The following is a 19,538-nucleotide window of genomic DNA, read 5'->3' as shown; positions in this document are numbered from 1 at the left end:
TTTATTCTCTGCGTATGAGTATAGTAGCGTGCATGAAGGGTTGATTTCAGTCTATGTTGAACAAGACATTACAACTATACAAACAGATGCAAGAGGAGGATATTTTCTCAAATCAGTAGACATTTAAGATCACATTTCAAGCATGTGATGCCCTCATTGAGGAGGAAGATGTTATGAGCATGGATGGGAAACCAAGAAAAGTTTCTTGAGAAATTTTCCGAGCATTACATGCAAATGCTCACGTGAAGGGCTTCACTTCAGATGTTTTTGTTAATAGCACACTTATTAGTATCTATGGTAAATGTGGCAGCATTTTAGAAGAGGGGAATGAGGAGGAAGAGGGCTCTGGTTCTGACGATGATTATGTTGATGTCATATATATGCATTGCAACATTAAGAAAGGTGAAACAAAACCTACTGTGGAAATACATGGTAGCTTCATCAGTGGAGCCACAGAGATTATGGTCGAGTCTGTTGTATATGTTAATGAAGATGAGACCGAGAAGTTTGAAAAACCCTTGGCACAATATGAGGGCCTTCTTTTGAGGAGCTTGATGAGAACCTTCAACGGGCATTCCTGGATATCATAAAAGCCAAAGGGCTTACTGTAAAACTTGCAGCAAATATGCTGGATTATCTAAGGTCAAAGGAGCAACGAGAGTACATGCGATGGTTACACAACATGGAAACTTTCTTCAGCTGATGTGTTTGCTATTTGGGCAACCACCAATTTTGGGCGGATTTGGATAATTTGAATGCTATAGAAAACCCCTTGGGAGGTTTTTTTTAACTGCGAAGTGCAGATTACTGGACAGAGCAGTATTTGGGTCAATCTTTTCTGGGACAGGGGAGCTGCGCTTTGGGGGAAGGTTTTTTTTGGAGTAGCGAGCTGACGAAAAGGGGGGGAGAATGCTCTAAATCCAGGGGGGGTGCTGAAGCCTTGGACAGGAGAGAGGCGGTACGAACTGAAAGGAAGGAGGAGGATTGGAAAAAGGTAGCAAGGAGGGGACGAGAGTCCATCAAAGGGGCTCGATTGAGGACTTGCTGAACATCAGGTCGAAGACGGAAAGGGGAAGACTCCTCACTAGGATGCTCGGTGTTCAACCCGTTAACTCGACCTTATACTTCATCTTTCTTATCATCAACATCAGCGACAATTGCAATCTCGTAATGATCGTCATTATTAGGCGTCCCTGCAGCCGCTCCAGACGATCGTTGTAGCAAGATGCAGCTACAGCCGCTCCATCGCCCCCTCATTGCAAAAGTCCTACCCCTTTCAACCCCTACAATCCTACCAAGATGAAGATCAACCATATCCAGGCGTAGTTACAGGACGCGATCCCTTCTGGCTGACTATGGTAGAAGAACCATTCCTGCCGTCTCAGTACCAGCACCATCACCGTCGATTTCCCAGAAGCAGATTAAAAGACACTCTGAATTAAGTAAAACGAGCCATATTCGGGCAAACAGGCGATTTGCATCAACTTCTGAGTGGATTGTCTGCTCACCTAATCCCAGACTTAAACACTCTCATAAATATGCAGGCCATGACCATTACGACAACATTGATGCATTCAAGTATCAGGCAGTGCTAATTAGCAAGTGAAGCTCAAATCGATCAAGGGCAATTAATCATGCAGAGGATCAGGTGCAGGAGTTGCTGTAATTGTTGATAATATCCAAATTGACACTACTAAAAGATTCCTCTACTGAGTGTCCTGATGATTTGTTGTGAGTTATGGAATGGATTTTTCTGAGAGCTATCGTTCCCTGCCCTACTTTGGTGTCTTAAAGCCCTCAAAATACAGTTTGGAATCAGACGTATAAATATATGATCAGTTTTGGAATCTGAGGAATCAGGAGTACTTCAGCATTATATGGAAAGCTTCATAGTCATAAGGGTCTGATTGTTTCAACAAATAAGATCTTTGTTAGTAGGTGGAACAGTTGTATGCTGAGTATCATTTTTTTTAAAGGGTATTTAGTAGCTTGAGCTTTGTCATTGGTACCAATACAAACAATTTTTTATCATTCTTAAGTTCTACTGGACGAAGCTTTACATCACCTATTTTTGGTACAAGTATCGCAACTCTACAAGGACTCTCCATATGCCATTTTTTTAAATTCCATCTACTCCATCATCAAAGAACATTGATTATTCTGTAGAAAAAGAGAGACACACATGATTTATATTATCAGAATTCTTCTATATTTTTGAAGATGGTTCATTCAATACAAAGAATTCTATATAATCATGTACATGTTTGATCTTCCCAATTGATCAACATCACAGGAAGCAGTTGTTGTCATAACAGATTTGACTTCATTCTTTTGCTTGATTTTCTATCCTGAAATTTATCAAGGACTTCTGAAGTTGCGACATTGCTTGCTTTCGAAACCCTTCGACAGCGGGCATATATCCTGTGGTAGCACTGTGAGTCGTACGATCAGCCCACAAAGCAAATGGTAGAAGTCTTGATCATTCTCCAATCCGTCCTCTGCATGCTTTGGCTAATGCTTTCACTATCGACGGATGCCCTCTTTCACTCTTTCCATTTCCCTCTGGATTGTATGCTGTAGTTAGAGCCAACTTGATTCCTAGTTGAGAGAAAAAATCCCTAGCTTCATCTGCATCCAATTCACCGCGATCCGCAGTGATCTTACCCACACAGCCATACCTGCAGAAAATTTCTTCCAATATGAACTTACACACTACACTAGTGGTCTTCGTTCTCAAAGATCTGCCCTCAACATGATTGGTAAGATCCTCTCTAGCCAAAACAATATATCTCATCTGCCATAGACCCATAGGCATAGTAACCAAATCAACTACCCACTTATAATGAATGCATAGCAGATAGATCGGATGAAGCTCATCTCGATGACGCACTACCGAATACATCTGGCAATCCGCGCAAGTCTCTACAAAGTGAGAAACATCTCTATACATGCCTTTCCACCAATATTTCTCCTTGATTTTCTCATAAGTAGCCCACACTCCTCTATGACCAGCCCAAGGACTCTCATGAAACTCCCTCATCACCTATAACTGTGTCTCTCTATCGCAGACAACCCGCAAAGGTAATCCGCCTCTTTTCTTCGGATGCTTCCAAAGAAATCCGTCCTTGAGAAAATAACCATAGGCTTTCCTTCCGATCTTATTGAACTCTTCATCTGTCCATTCATCTCTTTTGCTTAGTGTACTAAGGTACTTGCCAATCTGCAATCAATCTCCAACATAGAGTTCTTCTATGAAAGCCACAATATCATAGATATGACAAACATGATCAACCATAGCGGCTGAAATTTCTGCATTATCCTCTTCTGCAAGTAGTATTTCCTCATCATCATATCTGGCTCTAGACAACATATCTGCCAGTGGATTATCCTTCCCTGCTATGTGTTTAAATTCCGGATTTAATGACTTAATGTACGCAATCCATCTCAGCATAGCTATATCCGGAGTAGAGCAACTCGTAATCATACCTATCAATGGCAAGCAATCTGTCTCTACCACAACTGAGGCTCCAATAAAGTACTCCTTGTCACATTTGAGAGCCGTAACAATCCCCAGTAACTCCCTCTTGATTTGCGAATATCTCCTCTATCTCTCGTTTAGGACTTTCGCCCCAAACCGAATAGCATACCTGTTTCCATCTGCATCATCTTGACCCACAGCCCAACCTATGCCAATTGGACTAGTGTCAACTGTCAATACAATAGGCCTTCCACAATTATAATCCGCTTTTTTGAGAGTAGGAGCAATCTGCAATAGCTTCTTCAATTTCCGCATGGCTCTCATCCCAATAAAAATTTTGCCCCTTTTGAAGCAGCTGATATAAACAATCTGCTATGTGTGTAAAATGAGGTATCCAAATCATATAAAACTCACAAGCTCCAATGAATCTCCGCACCTCTGAAGTGGTAGAACAATACTCCGTAATCTTGCCTATAGCATCCACCTTATCAGGTGAGGGTTTCCTGCCATAATATCCACACATATGTTCAACAATGACAACCTCATTCACTCCAAAAACAGATTTTTCCCCTAATAGTGTCAAGTTCACTTCTTCTAACCTGGCCAAAATCTTCTCACAAGCTGAAATATGATTAGCCACAAAGTATCTGCATCCCTGCTCATTTAGACTCTCATTCTTCTCTTCTTCTGCACACCCCTTAATGGGCATATCATCTAAGAAAGGCATAGTAAGCTGAAGTATATAATCACGAAGGACCTTATGCATGGCATTCATCATATGCGCAACAGAATTAGTGGCACCTTGAGGTAAGATACACAGCTTGACAAGCCCAATAGGAGTTCTCATGGTGGTTATGTCCCTGCTTTCCAAAGCCAGCTGAAACTGATCATATCCCGAATACAAATCACCTAAAGAATAGATGGCACGTCCAGGAAATGCTTCTGCAAACTCATCCACAACTGGACCTATACCAACATTCCTGATAGTAACTCTGTTTACTGGCTGCATGTCCTGTATAAATCGGAGAGTACCATTCTTCTTTGGAACCATAAACCACCTATTTGAGTATGGTGCAGATGAAGGCTTAAGAATTCCCATCTTGATTTTCTCATTCAACAAATCAATCGGCTTTGGCAGGTGTGCCTTAGGCACTGGAATAGGTCGGAGGTTCCATGGAATATGAGGAATAGTAAAGATCACCATACGAGCAACAATATCTGGATTCACACATCCAATCTCATGCGGGAAAAAAGCAAACCCCCTTCCATGTCGCTCAAGCATCTCCTCAAAGCATTGCTTCTCTGTGGGTAGCAAGAAATCACCATTTCCAATTTTCAATTAAGCAAGAGTCTCTACTAAAAATTTATGGCCTATATGCTTCGGATTCCTCAAAATTGGCTATTTGCAGCCCTCTCTATTTGCTGATCACTATCAGGTGGAAGCGGTACAGCTACCGGCTTCACCTTCTTATCCACAGTCTTGTATTTTGTGTCAACCCTGGCTTCATTATGATCCTCTGCATTACTCAAATCTTGCTATAAATAAGAAATTTTGCACTCCAATGGCTGAATATCCTCAGCCCTCTACTCTATGGACTGCATAAGAACAGACCCTAAACTCTGGATGCTGAAATATTTCAATAGTAAATTCTATTGGCTGAAAAGTTTCAGCCCTCTGTGTCTCTGTAAGCTAATCATAATCAGCTGGAAACTCTGTTTGCTGAATTTCTTCAACACTCAAATACTTTTTGCTGAATCACCTCAGCCTCTGACTCTATCTTTGACACAAAATCTGCAATTTCATGAAACATGTCCAGGGATTGCACTAATACATTACTGTGACAACTCTGCATATCAGTTTTCAACATATTTTCCATCTCTATTATCGTATCTGCACAAATCATACTGTCATACATCCCATCTATATGCTCATCATCCTCTAAAATTCTTGCATTTTTCAAATTTTTCTCCTTCCTGCATATGTACTGCCTGGCAGCTCTAGGCAACTTAGAAGTCTTCTGATAACTCATTGAATTGTTTGCTGAAATCCCAACAAAACTAGAGGAGAAAACACTGCTGCCAGGAGGCGAGAACTCCAATCTCCTCTACTCTATACCACCATCGTCTCGCGAAACGGCAGTACCTAATGAAAACCCAAATCTCTCACAGTGGGCAAAGGTGCATCTCTAAGAGTATCCCTGTTTCTAACATGGTTCACACACATAGTCATAAACTGAACTGCTCTCATGCCATCTTTACTGCGAATCCGTGCATAAGCAGATCCATCATCCATTACCTTTGTTTCCATATGCATCTCTGTGATGAATGGTTGTCCAAGAATTATGGGATAAGAGCATGAATCCTGTACAAAAAAATGGAAATCCTACTCTACATCTCCAATAGAAACCCTGACACTGGGACATGCAACATACAAATCACCTGCAGTGTTGTTCCACCAAAGCAACATAAGGCACCTGTTTCTCTCCAATTTTTACCATCGTCTCTGTAGTTTCCCTAGCCCAATGACTCTGCAAAAAGTGACTACCGGTATCAAGACAGGCTCATCAGTTTCAGCATAATGCATAGGCTGAACCCTCTTCTCTATCTGTGGAAAAACAGAAGCATTCTCAACCATAACCTCATCCTCATCCTCATCCAACTCCCCAATCAAAACTCCCTGTGTATCAGTAGTAGGCAATGCATGTCTTTTCCTCTTCAGGACCTCTTGAAACTGATCTTGAAACTCTCTTTTCGAGATGCCCAAAACCTCAGAAATAGTAAAAGTCACCTCACTACCAAGTATCTTATCATTAAAGATTTTCTTCATGTCCGTTGATGTCTCAATATCGGACATCAATCTAAACCCTAGCTGCTTTCTCTCTCTAGACTCTTGCCTCTTTTCTTTCTTTTGAGCATCTTCCATCTGTCGTTCTAGCCCTGGTCTCAAAGATGGTCCTGCAGTAGGTAGAGTAACAAACTCACCCCCTCTAGTCTTTTTAGCTGCACTTGGATTTTCTTCATCCCTCTTACGCTTCTCCTCAACAAGTACATCTGCTCCCTGAGACTTAGCCAAGTAGGCATAAATAGAGTACCTGTCAACACGTGAATCCCAACCTGTCTCAGATCTGATGCTAGAGCCTGCACTAGTCAAAACAGTTTGCTAAATTTTTCCCTTGTTTGCCGTCTCCATAGCATAAGTCCATAATGCTGACTAATTCTCTGATCCCTTCTCAATCTGAACTCCATATGCAGAAGCATCTCCTCTACCTACCACATAAGAAGTATGTGCAGCCATGTCATCCACTAACTTCTTCATTCTGCCTTTCCCAAAGTTGGTAGCAAGTGGAGCTCCTGTTTCAGTCAACCAAATCTTACCATCTTGTCCCCAAAATACCAAATTCTTCCTCCTTGCATCCTGAAAAGATTCACAATCCCTGCAATACTGATGGTCCGTACTATCACACCAAATACATATTCGATCTCTCCTAGGTGCACTAGGAGCACTCCTAGGTGCAGTAGGAGCACTAGAAGAAATAGTAGGCGTAGTCAAAGCAAACTGCTCTTTCAATTTTCCCACCAATTCTGCTTTAACTGGCTCCAGTGTCAAATCCGTTATGCCTTTGATTATGTCATCAAGAGAGGTAGGCACCGATGGAGCAGATGGTTTTGGAGCAGAAGGTGCTGGCATCGGTCGTGGAACAGGAGGAATAGGAGGAGTGGAAACAGTAGGCACTGGCATAGGCCAAGAAACTGGCTGAGGAGGAGAAGAAATAACAGGGATAGAAGCAAGCATAGGAGCAGAAGACAGTGTCCATGTCATAGAACCATTCTGTAGGCGGGTCTTCCATATCCTTCTCTTGGTCAAAGTCGAGACTGCATCTTGGGCATCTTGCCAATCCGTTTTAAGACCCATAGGCTTCGTGCGATCCTCAAGAAACTCTCCCAATTATTTCTGAAGAGCAGGATCTGCAGCTTGCATGAAAAGCTCAACTTTCTCAACATCCAATGCTCTTTGTTCAATGGCATCAAGCTGACTATACCTCTCTTCAAATTCTCGAATCAACTCTGAAGCAGCTAGACCTTTGTTTGGCATGTGGACCCACTCTCAGAATGACCGCCGTGTAGCCATACCAAAGTTCTCAAGGAAATACTCTTCTTTCGGGGCCTTCTTAAAATCTTGCTAATGTGAATTTTGAATAAAAAGATCAGTCACTTTTGCCCTCAAGGAGGGTGTGACAAGATGAAGGAAATACTTACTCATAAGTCCAGCTGGAACTCCAAAAAATCCCATCTTGATCTCATATGTCTTCAAATATGCTGAAACATTATGACCATCAAATAGCTTCTTCTCATTCTCAACTGCTTCAATCGCCTTAGTCGCGCTCATTGCATTCTCCTACTCCGAATATAGTTGCCTTTGCTGAGACAACTGTTGTTGATGCAATTGCTGCTACTGCTGCATATACATGGACATATTCTGCAAAATCTGCTTTAGATCATTTGTTGAAGTACTTGACGCAGCAGTCAATGATGGAGCTGAAGTAGAGGACGTAGCAGGAATCGTAGAAGAGGCTAAAAATGATGCTGAAGTATCTCCCATCCTAAAATTTATGCGACGCTTTCACGTCGGGTTCACCAAAGATGTCAAACGGTTTTCGAAAGCAAAGTCACGACCACAAAGATTCTTAAGAAATTCCAAGAAAGAAGATTCCTCAATTTCAAAGATCTTCAAATGCAGGCGCTTACTTCCTTAGGTGTTAGAAGAGATTAGGATGATGGCAATAAAACTCATGTCACTGTTATACCTATCTCAATCTGCAAAATTCTCATAGCTGAAGTCTTTTCACGGCTGTCAGAATTGGCATTATAGCTCAAACAATAGTCAAAGACACTCAGAAATACAACAGTTATACCTTGTTGTAAAACTCCTTAATAACAAAGTCACTCTGGGTTCAAAGTCTTAACAAGCGTACCGAAGACACAATGGTGTTGATTGCTGGTCATATCCAGGTAGGGAGTTGTTAATTAAGCTCATAGACAGTCATTGGATTCAATGCAGCGGTAAGCAAAGCCAATTTACCAGCAAAACCAATGTTGTATTTGTGATAATAAGTACATATATGTGCTGTACAGAGTGGAATAACTACAACTCTTGGGAAAGTGGCACGGAAGTCATGGTTTCAAAATAATGACGGTATGCGACTCTGTAATGTAAAATATAAGATCTGTGAGCAACTTTAACCAAATGCTCCAAGCTGATTCAGCTCTATCCAAGTAGTGGAAATAGTCCAAGGGCAATGAAGGGTTGGATGCTCTGTTCCTTGATGCAGAGTATGCTCTGTTATTACTCAATTGTGCCAGATCTTGATGCAGAGTATGCTCTGTTCTTGTTCGATTGTGCCAGATAACATGGGAAAGCTCCTCTCTCTCTCAGTGTCTATATCTCTCACTCTCTCTTCTCTTCTCACGATCTATGGTTCTTTATCAGTTTGATAATCCCATCAGCCAGCTCACTGTCACTGTAATTCTTACCATAAAATTCTACAAACTCCATCTTCTGATTTGTCAAATTTCATTGATTGCACCAGGAGTTATTCGACATAATCTCGTTCTGGAACAACAGATAGTCACATAATTTAGCAAATTTTGCGGTCTTTACATTCTATCGACGTTTCATCCCCCCAAATGCCCATCGCCTTGAACTCCTGCTTTTCATCACAATCTTCCGTTTTTAATCTTCCCCTACCTCCATACCGTAAAGGCTGTCAGTAGTTTACAGGCCCACGCCACCTTCCACCGTGACTTTGACGATGACGGAGAGAGGCCTTGCATTAGGAAGGGTTGCAGAAGTTCATTGCGCCTCAGAGAAAGCTCTCATAGGAAAAGCAGGGCAAATCCGTGCTCGCCGTGCTTTGATATGCATCCTCCTCCTCAAACTAACGGTACTTCACAAAGCCGATGTCTTTGGCTTTAATCCAAAAGCACTGACGATAGCACACGATGTTGAACTTCCGAACCAGGCCATGGTCGAATACCTCCATCCTTCTGGCATGATCATTGTGCAGTGCACGTACTCTCTGAATTTTCAACGCTCACAGGGTGCCATAACTTTTTACTCCCTCCAAAAAGCCCCTTTCAAAAATAGTCCTCCCTTACTTTTTCTTTCTCACGCCCCCCTGGTTCTCTTTTCAAAAATAGTTCTTTTTTAATAGCATCTAAGCAAAATAAAGGGTGCTGTCTTATAAGCTTCAAAGTTTCTCGTGCCTCACCAAAGGGCTCTAGTTTGTCAGTTCTATAAAGAGAAATACTCCATGCCTTGCGAAAATTTGCAATATCTAAAGCCCACTTTTTGGCGTAGTTAAGAAGCTCTTCTGATGGCACAATGACATCGATAAGGGCCAATTCAAGAGCCTCTTTAGCAGAGATAGACTTTGATGTCACGATCATATCCATGGCTTTTGACAAACCAACTAATCGGGGTAGACATTGAGTGCCTCCAGCACCTGGAATGACCCCAAGTTGAAGTTCAGACAAGGCAAGTTGTGACTTGGGAGCTGCAATTCGCCCATGGCAGGACATGGCTAACTCTAAGCCTCCACCAAGCAAAATAAAGATGCAAACATAACAACTAAGTATGTAAGAAAAAAAACAGATGTCACACACACAACATTTTGGTGGATTCCACACCTGGGATGCGGAGCAGTACGACAATGGAATGTGTGGAATAATCTATGTCAGGGTTATATTTATGACTCCAAGGCATTCCTAAAATAATATTACTAGCTTGCAAAGGCACAATTAAGAAATTTCTATGCTCAACATAATCATCGACTTTAATCTCTAAATCATGCACTTCTTGTGTACCATTATATCTAGTTCCTAAGAATGCATCCTTTATGTGATAATGAGTTGGAACAATAGATAAATTCAATTCTTTTACCAACTTTGCGGAAATAAAATCATGTGTGCTTCCATCATCATGCAAAACAATCTTTTCTTGACCATACACAAAATATTTCATTGTTAATAACGAATAAGGATTCGGCATACTTGGTAAAGTATCTGAAGCATTGTCGATATTATCATCATCTTTAGTGAAGTCTGGCATATCTTCATGGTCGTCGTCATCACTTGCTCCCACGTGATTGATTTGAACAGCTTGCTTCTTTGACTGACAGTTCATTGCTAAGTGTCTAGGCTGATAACACTTGTAGCAAATCATATTCTTGTCGTGAATTCTTTGAGAATGAAGTGAACTTCTCCTTCTGTGGTGACCTATCTATAGACATTTTAGTGTATGCAGAGTTGTGTCAGGAGATTGGCCTGGGACCATAGGCTAGGTCGTACTTAGTGCATTTGCCTACTCAATTCATTTGATGAATCGCTTTTAAGAGTACTTTAGAATATGCATTTTAATTAGCATCATTTTTTCAGAGTTATATTATCGTGCTTTACTTAATCTTTATATTGATTATGCTAACTTTTTTTTTTTTTGTGCAGCCTACCTTTGATAATACTCAGAGAGCAGGATGAGTCGAGGTATGAGCGATGAGGAGTTGCAGGAGATATTCACATGTATATCTCTAGATTAGATGGCCCGATTTGGAGATATGGTGGACCAGGAACTGTCTCGGACACCATCGAGCTATTCCGTGAGATCTACTTTGGCATGCTCTGATGCTTTGATTTCCAATAGATGAGGTCGATGCTCTAGATTGGGCATGGACGGAGGGAGGGATTCTGGGGGGTGCTGCAGAGATATGGATGTTGTGAACCCACAATCGGTTCGAGATAGGGATACTACTCCTCGCTCGCATACAGGTTCCAAAGAGGGTGGATCAGGTGAGTGTTGCGGAGACACTGATGCAGTGTCTCTGTCTTGTCATTCTCGTTGATACTTGTCACCTACAAGATTTGTCACACATGTGGGTACATCTACACTAGTGACTCTAGGTTTTGATAAGCAATCCACAGGCAGATGACACTCCTATGGTGCTACTTCAAGAGATACTAGCCCCTCGGTACGCGCAATATATAGGGGTCTCTTATTTATGCCCAGGGTGGAAGAGTACATACCTTAGACGTACCCCAGAGGGGTATAGATACCTTATAGATGATAGGATAGGTGCTGTGATACTGAATGATGAGGAGAGGAGGGTGATGTCTCATAAGAGAGAGTTGTGTAAACAAGTTTTTAGGCACGTCTTGGACCATTGGAGGAATATACCCAAGGGAAACAAGGCGTGTATAGTGGTATCCTTGCACGAGGAGTTTCTGGTACCTACCGCATCAGAGAGGTTTTCCACTAGGTGGATGATGGAGTGTATGCTTGCATATATATTACTTAAACTATCGAACGTACGCAAGGCACTCAAGAGTGGCACCTCAAAGTCTGAGTGGCTAGACCCATATGATTGGCAGAGACTCAGAGAGGAGACTACAAATTCTCTAGGATGTTGGTGATAGTAGCGCACGGAGGGCACGATTAGAGGCAGGGGGGTCATGCATCATTTTGGGAGTGATGGCCATAGGACTTATCTGGAGGACTTTGTAAGTTTTTTTTTGTTATTCTTGTTTTCTTGTTTACAATATCACTTATACTAACAATCATGTTTCTAAAAATTATATTATATTTTCTTTGCAATACTCCATCACAAACTGCGATCCCACTAGTTCGAGACTCGATATGCAGAGAGACATGGTCTTACTGTACTCATCGATAGACTATACAAGCATGGTATCCTAGTAAGTCAATCATCTTTCTTGTTCGTAGTCACTATTTTCGTTAAATGCATTATGCATGGTGGAATGATATATAGTTGTTCATTTTGTAGAGTCCATTCGATGCTCCTTTACAAAAAGATGAGCTTCTTGATGGCGAGGATGTGTAGCTTGCGCTTGTATTCATGGAGGCACACGCCCTCTTCTTTTTTGGTCATGGGACTTGTGTAGACATCTTCCATGTACTATTCTTTAGATGTACTTATCATCCTTTGTATAAAACCATATCTTGTGATAATTATAGATAGAATTTCATATTTGTTTTAGCTCTTCTCTCCAGGGTTCCATGTAATGTCATGAGTTTTTGTCACCAGTCTTGTACTTATTTTATGAATTATCATTCTTGTGGATTCAAGTAGTTTTGTGCTCGTCTTAACAACCATTGCGTACCCAAGATGTAATTTCTTTGTAGTATATCATACAACACATGGTACTAAATGTGGTAGGGTAGCTTGCTGCCGTGCCACAATTTTTTTGTTCTCTGTAACTGTCGCTAATATTTTTTTATGCATCACTATTGGCGTCAATATGCACGTCATGGACTGTCACTATTTGTGTCACTAAATAGCAACACATATAGCGATGATTTTGTAGAGACGTTTATATTAACGCTTTTAGCGATGATGGGGGAAATTTTTTTAATATACATTTGTGTCACTTTGAACGTTGGTATGAGGCATGTATCTTGTAGTGTTTGCAGATACTGTCAGTGTAGTAATACACGTGCGACTAGGCATAGGCACTTTATTCCTAATAGAAGCTATATCCTTGAGGTGGCAATATGGTTTTGCAAGTGGTGGCGGCTTGTGAGCCATTGCAAGTTTCTTCTTGAGTAGATATATCATTGTAAATATAAAAAATTTACTCTTGAGAGCATTAATATTTACATTAAAATTTTTACAAGGAAAAGCATGTACATAAATAGGGATCAAAGTATTGATACAAATATATATAGATTCATGTCCATGTCTGATAATGATCCTCTTTTGAATGGTGAGGCCCAATAAAATTGGTTGGTGGCTACTTGCAAAAGCATCACAAGGTGTGAACACTAATTCTACATATGGTGGGGTTCAAGATGAGATAAAAAGAATAGTTGTCACCGTAATCATATGGATTAGAAATTTATTACACATTTGAGAGATAAAGTATTCTCTTATCGAGTTATCCAATACCAATTGAGTCATGTATACTTCCAAAGGTTACTCAAGGGATACCCTACCTTCCATCTTGACTTGATCTTCATTTTCAACCTTAGATAAGATATGATGTCATGTTGATGAATAGATTATCTAATATTTATAATACTTATCATCATTTTCTTGCAACAATGATCAAATAAAATTTTAAACAAAGCCTTACAAGCCACAAGTTAAAAAAAATCCCCCGCATGTATGTGCACTAGATTGGGACATCTCATCATGTGATAAGGCATTAATTATGCAAGTTTGATAAGATTTATCATGCCTCTTGATTTTCAACGAAAATGATGACATAGCATCTCTTAGAGGGAAATTTCTAGCAATGCTCAATTTTACATGCCAAATGAAATCCACGATGATCCTAATAATAGACATGATGAAGCCTACTAACATGTTGAATATGTAGGCGAGTAAATGGTTCGATAGAGTGTCATTTGATGGTCCCCATAGTATCCCTTTTCTCCCAAGTGAGTTAGATAGCTTTTTTCAATAGTTCAAAATTCCGTACATCATATGGCATCAAAATAAAAATGTTTGGGGAGTTTTCATATTTTTATTGAGCAGACCTACCTACAAAAGGGAGGATTCATTTAAGAATGGCAATGAGGGGCTAATGCAACAACACTTAGGTATACATTGTTTTTACAGGTGCAACTATGTGACATTTTGTAATTATCTTTTTTGTTTGTTTTTTGGGTTAAAGAAGGAAAACATAATCGTACACCCAGAATTGAAGAAAAGCTTTTTAGGGAAAAGCTCAAACATTTGAAAGCTTTTAGGATTTTCAAGTTTGTAAACTACAAAAGCTTTAACAAGCTTAAATGGAAGCTTTGAATGTCGGAAAGCCTTAAGCCTATATAAAAGGGGGGAGAGTTAATTAGTATGGGTCATTCTCTTCATTATGAAATTCATGTCTTATTTGAGAAGAGAGAAAGGTCATACACAAGTGTGTGGAGGCACATACATCAATTCCTCGATCATCGCATTTGTAAGCTAAAAGGTTAGATTCAAATCTTTGTCATTTGTTCTTTTTAGGATTAGTTTAAACGATTTTGTCCTTTGTCTTTTTAGTTTTTTAAGGTTAGATTCAAATATTTGTCATTCATTCTTTTTAGGATTAGTAAATAGTAGTGAAACAAAAATGAAAGAAAACAATGATCTTTTGAACGTATGGCAAAAACGAAAGTGTAACAAACTTTTGAAAGTATAAAAAAAACAAAAATGTAAAATAAAAGCGTACCAAAATTTCAAACGTACTAAATGCAGACCTTGTCTTGCAAAGAAAGAGAGAAACAAATATGCGGTGTCACTCTTACCAGACTTCACAAAATGAATTCTCAATGCAAAGCTATTATAGGTTCAACTATTGAGGATCATTAATACATTCAACTTGGTCTGCAAAATGACAAGAGCGATTGTGAATGAAACCTTGAACCATCGATCTATTCTCGATAACCCTCTATTCTCTTGGAATGATGGATCGCGTTTATAGCCATCTACTAGAATTGACTTGACTACATCCAATATTGTGGATGTGTTTGCTTTCAGCACGCTATATAATCTACTGATCCAGAAGTACATGGGTATAACAGAACATCTGCATCCAAGGATAGGGCTTTGCATCCTCAACAAAAAATCTATCCAAAGGATTATAGAGCTCCATCCTGGAAATCCCTCCATTCGATCCAATGCTCCAAGCTAGCACATCATGAGAATGAAAGATGTTACAGTTTGCTTGAGAATGTAGTCGAGCCAAGCCCACGATAGGCATTCCAAAGCGTCGATTAGCACAAGTTCGCATGCATCATTTTATGGACTAATAAATGTATTGTTGAAATAACAACGATGTTCAAGATGGACGGCTTGCCTGCAAGAACCTCACCTTGCCTAGATATCACCTTAGAAAATACAGTGCTTTCGTTCTTATTCCCACTTGGCCATGGCGCCTACGACCAAAAGAAATGTGAACGTTCAAAATCACGATCAATGACTTGAAATACATATGCATACATATTCTCCTTTTGACATCCTCCATGTATTTAAAAAACAAAAAAACTTATCTACAAACGGCTTTTGCTTCGAAACATGACGTATACAAACATGCAAGAACTGCATATAGAACTTCAAAGTCCTTTACTGAACTTCAAACTCCTTTACTAAGCTACACATGTCATCCTAGTAATATTTTAAAATTCAACATATACAAAAGTTGACGTGGCTCAATTGTTTGGCTTGACATGTTACAAAATACATACGGATTGGCATCGTCGCTTTAAGTGGCTATGAAAACTGCATGCAAGACTATGGTACCGGGTGGGGTGGGGTGAGATTTGCTTTTTTGGGGGAGGGCCGAGTTTACTGATCCACGCCTTTGGACAAGGTGACATGATGATCGTCAGCCTTCTAGAACGATTGGAAGATAATCTGTCAAGCTTCAAAGGGGGGAAAAAAAGCTTGCACAACCAATCAAGGCATCGCATTCAGGATGGAGGTTTAAGGTCTTGATTATAAGCTATTCGCAAAGGTGCCAAAACCGCGACATTGATAAGAAGTCTCAGCTCCTTCCATCGGACGACAAGAATTTAAGGCATGTTGCTGATTCTAACTCTTCCGTGGACGTGAAGGAAACGCAACAGCATATACCTTGCTCGGTTCTATTTCGTATGACTCGAAGGAGAGCAGCCGTTATGGGACAACTTGCTGGCTCGCTGGGCTTGCTGGTTTAATATCCAAACGGAAGCTGATCGCTTCACTATTATATGTCGATGGACGTCGCTGGCATGACCTGCTATTTGAAGCCGCTTTATACATGCGGTACTTATTTTCGCCGCTTTGTCTTACTAATACGAATTAGCTGCGCCTTCCGTCAGAGACATTGGGTAGCCGTGCTGTCTCTTACCCTGATCGACTAACGTAGCTGGGGCTGATGGAGCTTCCGTCGATCTATCTCGTCTTATTATTAGCTAGCACGCGTTCCCGGATAAAGTATAGCTTCCTTTCCCAGCAAAAGCGACTGGAGTATAATATCTAGCTGGCAGCTACCATCGATCGACCTTTGCATAAAGCTGGAATAAAACGAACATTTGCACGCCGATGGCGACGACGCGGCAAACTTGAGATTTAAGGTGCTGATGATAATGAGACAATGAACGCCTGTATATATAGGTATTGCACGGAGCCAGGGGGAGATGTACTGCAGCTGCGAGCTAGCTTGTGCAAAGGCATTAATTTCCCGCGACCAGTTTGCTGCTCCTGCTACGCGCTAGACTACGGCTATAGTTGCTGCTTCCGGGCGCTTGGATCATGGGTTCTGATGAATGCTGCCCATCCTTTAAACGAATGCGGGTGCCGGTGAGCAAGGTGGTGGAGGAGTTCCCTCTGTCGGCGTGCTCACAGACGCATGAGATGGCGCAGGTAGGGGAGGAGATGCTGCTGGTGTCGCAGCAGCCCAACAGCTGCGTGGTGAAGGTGAAGCTGGAGGCCGGGACGGGCCAGCCGCTGGAGGCCAAGAAGTTCCAGCTGGGGAGCAGCCACTGGGCGGGGCTGCACGGCCTCTACGCTTCCAAGAGACAACGGGGCCTCGTGTGGGCCACCCTCCAGTTCGAGTCGGCGCTCCTTCTGCTCGACCCAGTCCCGGCGGACGTCCAGGAGCCGCCACGTGTGGTCAAGCGGATTGAGCTGCCCAAGGGGGTCCGCTGGGGCCCGCACACGCTGGTGGAAGACCCCTTTACACAGGACTTGTGGGTGGCATGCAAGGGCAGCAGCTACGTGCTGCGCGTCAACCCCGACCAGCCTTCCGACTACACGACCTACCCATGCAGCCCCTACCCCATCTTCATGGCCGTCCACCCCACCAGCGGCGACGTGTACGGCAGTCTCCACCTCAGCAACAAGATATTCCGCCTGCCCCGACCCTTCCTGCACGCCGTCGACACTACGCCATCAACCGCAGTGGTAGTCAAGCCGCCTCCGGCCTCGATCGCCAGCTGCTTCCCTTCCCTGCCCCCGCAAGAGATTGACATCCCTCCCAGCATGGGCAACACCCCCGTCGGCCTGCTCGCCGGCCCCGATGGCAACGTCTGGTTCGTGCTCCTCGGGAACAGCACCGGCGGAACCGGCCGCTTCGCTCGCATCGCCGCGGACGGAAGCATCACGTGGTTTCAGCTTCCCTCAACCCCGGCCGCTGCTGATTCTCGTGCAGGCCTCATCCACCTCGCCTTCGAGGCAGACACCTACCCCAACAACATCACTACGGCTCTACTGAATAAGCCGCCGCTCCGCCTGTGGCTCCTTGGATCCAGCATGGCCTCCTCCAACTGCATCAACGCCGTCTTCTCCGTCACCATTGACGGCGACAACCCTACCCGCATCTCCAGCGTTGACACGCTTCTCATGCCCACCCCTTCCTGCCTCAACCACCGCATTCTATACTTCCAGGCTGGGCACTCGACCCCATTGCTGTTTGTGACAGAGTTGGGGGTGTCTGTGCTGGCACGTGTGACCGGTGGCGCCCTGTGGAGCGAGGAGGTTCCTAGTGAGACCAGGGATTCCTACGCGCTCTGGGGCTGCGGCTGCGACGCCGACTACATCAAATACGTCCGGCCCTCCAGTACTAACCAAGATGAGGATGACCAGCTCAACGCGCAGCAGGAGAGTGCCATGTTGGGCGCTGGTGCTCTCGCCAGCAAGAAACGGAGAACAACCGCCATCACTAAGTAATAACAAATGCCACAGACAGATATATACGTTGTATGCTGTCACATATAATCTACAATCGTCTGGTTTCGACCCTCCATAATAGTAATATTAAAGCTGGGCATGCAAAATAACTATCCCGTCCACTTCTTAGACATAACTACAACCCTCTAGTTTCGACCCTAGATAACAGTAATATTAAAGCTGGGCATGCAAAATAACTATCCCGTCCACTTCTTAGACATAACTACATAGTTACCTACATATACTCGCTTTGTGTGATCTTGCCTTCGTCCACATATAAAACGATGTAAGAGGCTTTTGCACCTCTCTAAATAAGCTTTCGTATTTTGCCAGTATGTTTGATGTGTGAAGAATCTTGGATTGGTCTGCACGTAACCTCGCAATTGACATATGTGATCTAGTGCTCCTTTGGTTGGCGTGCACATAACCTCACATTTGTGAGACTACTTGTCTCCTAATTGGCTCTACTTAGACCCCCATCAAAATAGAAAAGTGTTTTAAATATCATTGTGCTGCAAAAATAGAGAAGACTACTCCAACTAAAAACAAACATTGTCAAAGGCACGTTCGAGATTAGGGAGTGTCACTTCACAATTACTACAACCCCTTTAGTCAAATCCCAAATGGTCTTATTTAGCTCATATAATATGATTTTGTTGTGCCAACTCCTCACTCCTTTGAGCCTGACCTATGCATAAATCGTGACATCTAGGCACCCATATGATGCATCTATGCTTCCATCACATTTGTAGGTTAGATGCTCAAATAGAAGCACTAATACACACCTCATTTTCTAGCATAAAAACAACCAAGGCGTTTGCTTGCAAAATTGGAGTTTCATTTTGGGTCATTTCCCCCCCATGAACAATATTTACATATACCATGAATGAAACATAACAACAAAGTGCATAACTTCAATATCATTTAACAAAAAGGATTTGGCCCAAAAAAACTTTTTTTGAACTATATATGCGTAAGGGTTCATTCAGTATAAGTAAATATAGAGTAATGAATCTTGAAGCTATTAAAAAGAGAGATGCTATACTTCAATATCATTTAACAAAAAGGATTTGGCCCAAAAAAACTTTTTTTGAACTATATATGCGTAAGGGTTCATTCAGTATAAGTAAATATAGAGTAATGAATCTTGAAGCTATTAAAAAGAGAGATGCTATATTTATATTATGAAAGGGAGAGAGGCTACATTTTTTATTGCAACTAAATTAATGTAGCACACACTTATATAGTGCCTAATTTATGATGTATATGAATAGATGCACTAGGGAGAGTGTATGTATTATGTATTGGTAACAAATTATAATGAGTCCCTTACTTATGAGAAGGTTGTGTGCAAAACT

The 19,538-nt window shown here is 41.9% G+C and overlaps 1 protein-coding gene and 1 long non-coding RNA gene across 2 annotated transcripts; one reads left to right on the top strand and one right to left on the bottom strand.

Moving 5' to 3' along the window:
• Window positions 1–14,790: 14,790 nt before the first annotated feature.
• LOC148040609 (uncharacterized) lies at window positions 14,791–15,926 on the bottom strand. Its single transcript, XR_015688665.1, has 3 exons — window positions 15,717–15,926; window positions 15,344–15,407; window positions 14,791–15,159 (listed from the first exon to the last, which is right to left on the bottom strand). It is a non-coding gene; the product is annotated as an uncharacterized LOC148040609 (long non-coding RNA).
• Window positions 15,927–16,545: 619 nt separating this feature from the next.
• On the top strand, window positions 16,546–18,686 carry LOC148040608 (uncharacterized). Its single transcript, XM_087701285.1, has one exon. It carries the CDS (start codon window positions 16,765–16,767, stop codon window positions 18,178–18,180), a length of 1,416 nt encoding a protein of 471 aa, XP_087557411.1. The 5' UTR covers window positions 16,546–16,764; the 3' UTR covers window positions 18,181–18,686.
• Window positions 18,687–19,538: the final 852 nt, after the last annotated feature.

The sequence above is a fragment of the Lygodium microphyllum genome, chromosome 2 (assembly GCF_053477565.2).
Source record: "Lygodium microphyllum isolate KBCC chromosome 2, Lygodium_microphyllum_v1.1.10, whole genome shotgun sequence".
In the NCBI taxonomy this organism is placed as follows: domain Eukaryota; kingdom Viridiplantae; phylum Streptophyta; class Polypodiopsida; order Schizaeales; family Lygodiaceae; genus Lygodium; species Lygodium microphyllum.
Note: the sequence above shows the minus strand (reverse complement) of the source record. Positions and strands in the feature narration are given on the sequence as shown.

Excerpts from the sequence above, each read along its gene's own strand:
- LOC148040608 (XM_087701285.1), top strand. The coding sequence starts at position 16,765 with ATGGGTTCTGATGAATGCTGCCCATCCTTTAAACGAATGCGGGTGCCG.